Source organism: Plodia interpunctella, chromosome 11 (genome assembly GCF_027563975.2).
Source record: "Plodia interpunctella isolate USDA-ARS_2022_Savannah chromosome 11, ilPloInte3.2, whole genome shotgun sequence".
In the NCBI taxonomy this organism is placed as follows: Eukaryota; Metazoa; Arthropoda; class Insecta; order Lepidoptera; family Pyralidae; genus Plodia; species Plodia interpunctella.
This window is the reverse complement of record NC_071304.1, coordinates 3,603,502-3,611,913: the sequence shown is the minus strand read 5'-3', so window position 1 is coordinate 3,611,913 and position 8,412 is coordinate 3,603,502. Positions and strand designations below refer to the sequence as shown.

Sequence of the window (8,412 nt, the reverse complement as noted above, 5' to 3'; positions counted from 1 at the left end):
AAAAGACAGGGTACTTTCATCCCAGAAAAAGAACTGTTCCTGTGGGAAAATTACGTGGGTGAAGCCGCGGCCAAATTACTTAATATTACAACTAATATTTTACATTTGCCAGTTTTCTATTAGCTACATGTGAAGCTCTTATTGTATTGATTGGGACTCACAGCACTAATGCTACTCATAAATGGCCGACGTCGTCATTTATGAATAGGCACAAACAAATTTCGTACTCGTTTGTAAATGAGCAAATGAAAGTCAAAATCAAAGCTTTTATTCAGAGATTAGATTACAGGCACTTTTTCACGTCATGTTCTACATTATATAACTATCCATAATTATATATATTACTATATTTATGAAAGCTACAAACTACTAGCATTTTGAAACAACCACCTTTGCTTCATATATTTTTTCTCCCTCTTTGAGCCTCACGAAAATCATTTTGTTTTTCGTGAGGCTCGCACATTTGCCATTGGATTACGGAGACATTATTACGGACACACAAAGGGGCGGTCGTTTAATATCGGATTTGCGATAAATATTATGCCTATCCCAAATTGGAATACATTTGTATTGTCATTCGCATTCAATACACAGCCCTGTACCATTCTTGTATTCTCCCGCATTTCTTCAAAATTTCCAGAGGTTTTGACGATGTACTCATATGCATTGCATTATCATCCGAGCGATTAATGGTTGTTTCCTCATGCCGTGCCCGTGGCTCATCTAGGTACTGAGGTGGACCAACGTCAAGAAAAAGTGCCCGACGTGTCCAGGTATTAGATATTTTGTAATGATTGTCAATAAAAAAGGTAAACTACACAAAAACTATTTTGTATTCGAAACAAGAAATAGTCGTGACACAGATAAAGCCTGCGAGATTTCTGCAGTTCGGTAATTGTATTTGTGTATGATTTTAATTTTGTATTGAATAAGTGATTTAAAAGAAAAAAATAATGTCACGGGCATTTGGCTAAGTCGCAATGATCGCTAAGATAATTTTTAAAAGGCTTATCCTACATCATTCAGCTCAATCTTTTATTCCATTATTATATTGAGATTTTTTGTTGTTAACAACATACTTTGACGTGGGTACACTGAAAAGTAATGTGGTAATGTAATGAAGATAAATACGGTTCTCGGCTACCTTTTTACGGTCCAGTAGACCCAATGAGAGCCTCCACAAGGCTGTTTCATACAGAAAGGCACTGGGACTATATCACAGAGGCCATAGACGAAGGCATAATATATCGATTACCCAGAAAAATTTAATTTTTGGTCACTTTGTGTCAGAAATGTTCGCCGTCGTTTTTAGGTAAGAAAATGACTGATTTGTATTAGGATATAGAGCATTAAACATGTAATAAAACTGTCAGTGATCTATGTCATATGTGTAAAATAATAAGGGGTTGGGGTTATAATAGTACATTAACCTCACAATTTAAAATATTTAAAAAAGGAATAAATTTATACCATCACTAGTTAGGCTTGGGTGCTGTCACCTCGGTCAGAAAATTATCAATTAAATAATCCTTTTTATGTAATTATAATTAATTCCGAATTTAATTAATTAATGGAATTTAAATTCTATTATATTGAGATTAAATCTAATTTCAAAGAATACATATTTTAAAAAAATTCCGTCCCGAATAGTTTTATGATTTTCCAACATGGACATTTTTGTGCTATTTTGTGGGAAAAATATGTAGACAAAGCCGACAAGTTTTCTACATTCCACTTATGATCTTACGAATGTTGTGTGAGGGTTCTGTTGCGTCACTCACTTCTGGAAAATCACAGATTTATCCATTTAAAGCCGTCGTACATATGGGACTTGAGGCAGCCAAGCTAATAATAAACCAGATTTAGAATTTCTTTTCTTGAAACAAATATACTTAAATATTATCTTATCATCATATCTCGGGTTCTAAGCAAAGTATCGCGATGAAACCTGTATTAGATTATACGTTAGACTATCTGCTATACGACTGTGAAAACGTATGTGTAATGCGTGAACAAACAGACAGATAAAAAAATATTGTTTTGGGTTCTATTAGTCTCATAAAGAACATCCATAATTATTTTTCTTTAATATCTCCTATGTTCTCTACATACATAGCCGACTTAAAGTTTTATTATATGTATAGATATACATTATGTTGTATGATTATATCAGAATGGGTTATTTTCAGTTATAGTAAATATTTATTTACATTGTAATTTGTTACTTTTCATAGAACAGCGTCGAATATTTAAAGTATGTACATACTTACCTATCATCGCTAATACTAAATAACATCATTGATTTTAATGTTTTTATATCTGTCATTTTAACGAATATTGTGTGTAACATATTTTCCCTCGCTTTCCTCTAATGAACTAATTTTATGGTTAGAGATGGAAGTATGTAACAGTAACAAGAAGGCGGGGAAACAGGCTATCAATTCGTCAACAGCGAGTCGTAATTTTTTAATACAGTACGTCACTGGTGTTCTGTCCCAATATCGTAAAATCACTTTTTATCTCCACAATCTAACTTAATAGGGTTTTGTCGCATTAATTTAAATTGATTGAATGAATACGGAAACTGTATCTTAAGTAACTAGATGTATATTGAAAAAATAGTAGTTGTGTTAACGGACTGTGGTTTTACTTTGCACTTGATTAAAACCTTATTACGTTTTATTCAGTAAAAACGCTATTTATTTTTTGGACAGTTTATGTGAGTTTCTTTATTCAATCATAATATAATACTTAATTAAACGGCTTTAACAGTTACAGATGTTTGAGGTATCATTAGATTCGTTTAGTTATTTTAATAGTTCGTTTAGTTATTTTAGGCGGTCTATCACTGACAAGTTGAAAAATATTTTAGTTACCAATATAATAGAGTCTCCATTTCAAGGTTATCACAAAAATGTATTTAACTTGCATGTATACATATGACATACATGTCTATATGAAACATGTTTAAATTAAACTAAATTATTCTTGAGAACTATACAGTCATGTTAAATATTTTTTTGTAATATTGATTATTTTGTTCACCCAGATATCGTTTAAAACAACGCATATTCAATCACAATAAATATTTGCAGTTTACATAATGACAAGTATTCCATCTTGGATCTAATTGTGATGGTAATGTGGTGGAAATAACAATGGTTTTGAGTAAGTCGTGCTCTTGTCTGTAGGTGGGGCTGATGAAGTATTCCCAAATAACACGTACCAAAATATTCCAACTGGGGTAAAGTTGTTACAAACAAGACAGATATCTGAGATATCTTTGTATTGTACACATTGGAGGAGGTAAATCAAATTCAAAAGGCGTGATTGAAGAGTGTGTAGACCGACACCGACATATTGCAACATTATATCTCGTGATTGAGAAAAAGCTCATTAAGTATGTTCTTTATACAGTATTGATTCTGGGACAAAGCTGACGACTATAATTATGTTTATTTCAGATTATATCTCCTAATTCTAGTTATTTTCAAAATTTATCTAAAAAATATGAATTACTTCCCGGGACCTTCAGGGGTGCCTCGGGCCCGAAATAAATCGGTTGATTATTATTTAAAATTATTGAGAAACTTTTCGTGCTTTCCGTCTAGTTTGAGGTGTAGGGTAAGCTTATAATAGTCGTGGAATAAGCCAGCTGCTTCCTCTCACATTGTTCTTAAAGTTTGATCAATAACATATCGAAAAGTGTGTAGTTATATTTAGAATATATTTACGTTACCGAAACTTCTTTGGGTCGACTCGAGTGAATAACGAAATTGGAAATTTAACCAACTCATGTGTATTCTAGATTGAAGAAGAAATTAATTTTCCGAAAGTTCTTCATCATTTTAAAATATAAGTGTGAACTATGAATTTTGGAAACTTTTAGGGTGCCAAAGTTTGTGAGTGGCGTTGTGAACAATAGTAAGTGTATAATTAATACATGTTTTTATAGAATAGAACAACTTTATAATAATAAGTAATAGGGGTCCCATTTTACCCATTGGCCATGATAGTAAGACATTTGAAATTTTTGCACATGATGGTATTTCTTTTGCCGCTATGATAAAAAATAATAAAAAACAGAATAAAATAAATATTTAAGGGGCTCCAACAAGCGTTTTTTGTTAGTTGCATAAATAAACACCAAATTCCACGTTAAATTGAGGTCTTAATTCCGTATTGTAAGTAATGAGCACCTTAATAATTAATTTATATATTAGTAAATTCTATCATTACATGACTGACGTGAATTAGCATATATCATCATTATCACGAGAATTTTCAGCATATTTTTGTAATAAAACTAGCACTTCACTGTTTACCAAAATACCACCATCTTTAGCAAACAAAAAATCAAAATGTTGGTAAGACGCACACGGGACGTGGTAAAATTCTATTACATTTGGCAGTTTGTTTAGTAATTTAAAAATGTCAGGAGCGCTATTCAGCCAGTCATTATTACTGTAGAATATAGCTATAGGGCAACTAACTTTCTCTAGGGCATACTCTGGAGGTTTAGGTGTACCATACCTAATCATGTTTTCGAAGGGACCGTGATCATACTTTGCAAAATTCCCCGATATCGTTGATTGTCCATATTGCACTATTTGCCTTACTGATGCACCAGCGGGATAGTGACCGTAAATTACTGGCAAATTAGTTACATTAAGTTGTGCGTAATCAAAACCACATCCCAAAAATATAAGATTTTCACAAATTATTTCAGCAATCTTTGGTGACCCACAAAAAGTAGAAGTAACTATATCTATTAATTCGTCTCTTGGAAACAATTCGCCTACTCCAACTAAGTTTCCCAATACTGCTAGATCATTAGAGAGTGGAGCAAAAAGTTGGATAAAAGGACTTCTTACATGACCCGTAAATACTACCGCAGAAAGAGATACCATAATCGATATCTTCTCATTGTATTCAGGTTTATCTGAAGCCATGACATAAAAGATAGTCGTGCCCTGCGAATGGCCAATATAAGAAAGTTTATATTGCCCTGTATGCTTTAGTATGTAATCTATCGTAGCTGGAAGATCATAAAGACCAATCTCATCGTAACCGAATTGCCAGAACTCAACGCAGTCGGGAGACAATGTCCGATGTTTCCTAGCGTGCTTGTTCCCTCTCGTGTTGCCGAGCCAGACGTCGTAGCCGGCGTCCGCGAGTGAGTAGGCGAGACTTACTTCGAGGCCGCCAGTTATCCAGTCATCAGAGCTGCAGGCCAGGCCGTGAACTAGGATCACAACGGGAGCGCATGGCTTTGGAATCCTAAACACGGTCAAAATGTACTCGTCTTCTGTCACTACTTCATGCTGCTCTACCGGGTATCCGTACTTTGTCACCAGTTGAGTGAAGTTCAGATAAACGTCAGCGTTGGCCTTTCCTTTCTGGAACTGTTCAATAAGCTCTCCATATTTAGGTATAGTGATATTGTCGTGAACTGGTAATATGGACTTCCATGGCTCTAACGCTTCATTTATTAAATTGAGGTTGCTCTGGTCATTGATGAAGTTATATTTATCAAAAAGTGTACATACATTAGAACAATTAGCAGTAGCAAAAAATATACAGCATAACAAAAACGGGGAATATTTCATTATTTTGCAATCGTTATAACCACGAACTGAAACGTAATCGATCCAATGCTGCTTATTAATTATATAAGGTTATGTCGTCTTTATGAACCTGAACCTCTTTTAAATACACATTTTTTGTTTACACAGCCTGTGTTAAATATGCGAGTGTTTAAAGTGGAATGTTTGAGTGGTTTGCACACTACTTAAACTGGCGCAACCCATTTTGGATGTAAGTAGTATGCATATCAAAAACCAAAAAGTAACTTTTTGCAATGAAGCCTCGCCAAAATCCGGCGAAACCTCTCTTATTTCTTCTAGTAGAGTAGTATAACATCATTGAAATCTTTAGCGTTGTTTGGAACGAGTTAAAAAGCTGGAAGCGAGGGAAATGGAAATGACTGTTTTATAGTGAGAATAATATAAGTGAGTCACATTAAATTTTTGATTTAAATTTGTAGTTAGTAATCTGTATATAAGTAGTTAATAAAATATAATAATGCATTTATTAGATTTTGATAATTGCATCCCCGAGGAGGCATCAGAATTGCAAATTTATATGAAACTTCCTAATTTTTGAAGTGAGATCAAGTGACATGGATAACATTTTACAATTATTCGCTAACACCGGTTGGGGGCTCCCTATAGCCCAGGGTACCCGTTACGGCTCAAAAATTATGACTGACTGTACCTAGAAATAGAAATCCAACATCTAAGAAAGATTTTTTTTGAAAAATATCTAAAGAGTGTGAAGGGGGGTTCGCAATTGGTATGGAATTTCATCATTTTTTAAGTCAACATAACTTCAAATTTTAGGTAAAAACTGGTGATTAGTAAAATATAATAATGCCATAACTAGGTTTTCAAAATTGCATCTTTAAGTGGATGGTGTAGGGGTGGAAATTTATGCGAAACTTTTCGGAACGAGACACGTAGCGGAAAACGTAGCGGGAAACGAGGAATTGAAGTAAAGATGACAAACATACAAATTTGAATCATAGTAATAATAAACTTTACTAGTAATAATACGTACTTTAGTAGTAATACGCGATAAAAGAATATCTAAAATTTTACTTCGATTTCCTGTAAGAACTGAGATTCAATATAATAAATGACGCAAATTAATAAAACTGATCAGTAGAAACGACATTTAATTACATAGCGTGTTTGGTTATTTAAATCTCTTTATAAATAAAAATTATATATATAAACTAGCTTTTGCCCGCGGTTTCGCCCGCGTGAATTTCAGTTCTTACAGGAAATCGAAGTAAAATTTTAGATATCCTTTTATCGCGTATTCTAAGACTAGTAAAGTTTATTATTCTACTCTTTAAGACTGGTAAACATATATATGATTTAAATTTGCATTTTTTCTCATCTTTAGTTCCATTTCCAGTTTCCCGCTGCGTGTCTCGTCCCGCAAACTTATCCAATCCCGCTTCTATGCTGTACCTATCCTACATATTGTGCCATCATGTTTTTGTTTGTTCGCAATGTGTCCCGTCCCGTTTCCCACTACGTGTCTCCTTCCCATTTCCCGCTCCGTCTCCCACTCCCGCTTTCTGCAACGCGTGCCGTCCCATTTTCCATGACGTTTTACGTCCTGGTTTTTTATTAATCACAAACGTAAATTAAACATTTTTTTACAAAAAGTAAGTGTGCTAATTTTCAGCTTTTTATCTTGAAAATTGTATTAAGTCCCATACAATCTTTCACCCCCCTTTTAAAGGTTGAGGGTTAATTTTCATAAAAATCTGAAACACTTATTCATTAATTTGTTGGAAACAAGCAAAATCCAAATTTTCAAGTAAGTAACTTCAACGGTGTAGAACTTTCATATTAACAGTTTTCACCCCTTTTTCTTTCTACAAAATTTTAAAATCGTCTTCGTGAATTGTTATTTCAATTTTCCTACACGACCCTCCTCATTTTCCGGGATGAAACGTCTATAAGATTTAACCCGGGATTCCGAGGTATTTTTCATTCATTATTAGTTTTACAATTATCCTACGGGAACCTGACCATTTACTGGGATGAAATGTATCTAAGATATATAATACATATATATCTAAGATATATAAGCCCGGTATATAAGGTACCTACATACCAAGTTTCAAGCAAATTGGTCTAGTAGATTTCGAGTCATGCGCGTTCAGACAGACAGACAAAAATTTCCAAAACTATATTTTCGTCATCTATATCAGTAACTAAGTATATTCCATGGAGAATTAAAAAAAAAGTCCAATGTACAAATTTTGCCTTTCTTCAATTTTATTATATGTATTGATGATTGATTTTTGCCTAGTATTTGCTTAAGCAAGTATACTATTCTTTTGAATATACTTATTTTATAATTCAGGATATGATTTCAGCTGTACAGACATTGCTATGTAATGGCATTGTTAACTATTGCGTATATTTTCTAGATTCAAATATCATAAAAATGAACAGGTCTGTGACCTAACTAATTAATACCTATATACACATACTAGCTTTTTCCCGCGGCATCGCGCATTTTTTACGCGTGAATTTCAGTTCTTAAAAGGAATCGAAGTAAAATTTCAGTTATTATTTTATCGTGTATTATCAGACTGGTAAAATTTATTTATTACAATGATACAAATTCGTATTTTTTTGTCATCTTTAGTTCAATTCCGCGTACCTCGCTACGATTTCCGCTACGTGTCTCGTTCCGAAACCTGTCCCATTTCCTGCAAATTATCTCATGTCGTTTCTCGCTACGTGTTCCACTCCCGCTTCCCGTGTGTCCCTAACATTTCATGGACCTCTCTTCAAATCATTCCCGTATCATATCCTATCATTCCCC

At 33.7% G+C, this 8,412-nt stretch overlaps 1 protein-coding gene across 1 annotated transcript; it reads right to left on the bottom strand.

Annotated features, from left to right (window-relative positions):
* Positions 1 to 2,698: 2,698 nt before the first annotated feature.
* LOC128673638 (lipase 3-like) lies at positions 2,699 to 5,679 on the bottom strand. Its single transcript, XM_053751617.1, has one exon. The coding sequence runs from the start codon at positions 5,607 to 5,609 to the stop codon at positions 4,254 to 4,256; it is 1,356 nt and encodes a 451-aa protein (XP_053607592.1). The 5' UTR covers positions 5,610 to 5,679; the 3' UTR covers positions 2,699 to 4,253.
* Between the last annotated feature and the right edge of the window lie 2,733 nt (positions 5,680 to 8,412).

Bases quoted from the DNA above. Each gene is read 5' to 3' on its own strand.
- LOC128673638 (XM_053751617.1), bottom strand. From the start codon at position 5,609: ATGAAATATTCCCCGTTTTTGTTATGCTGTATATTTTTTGCTACTGCT.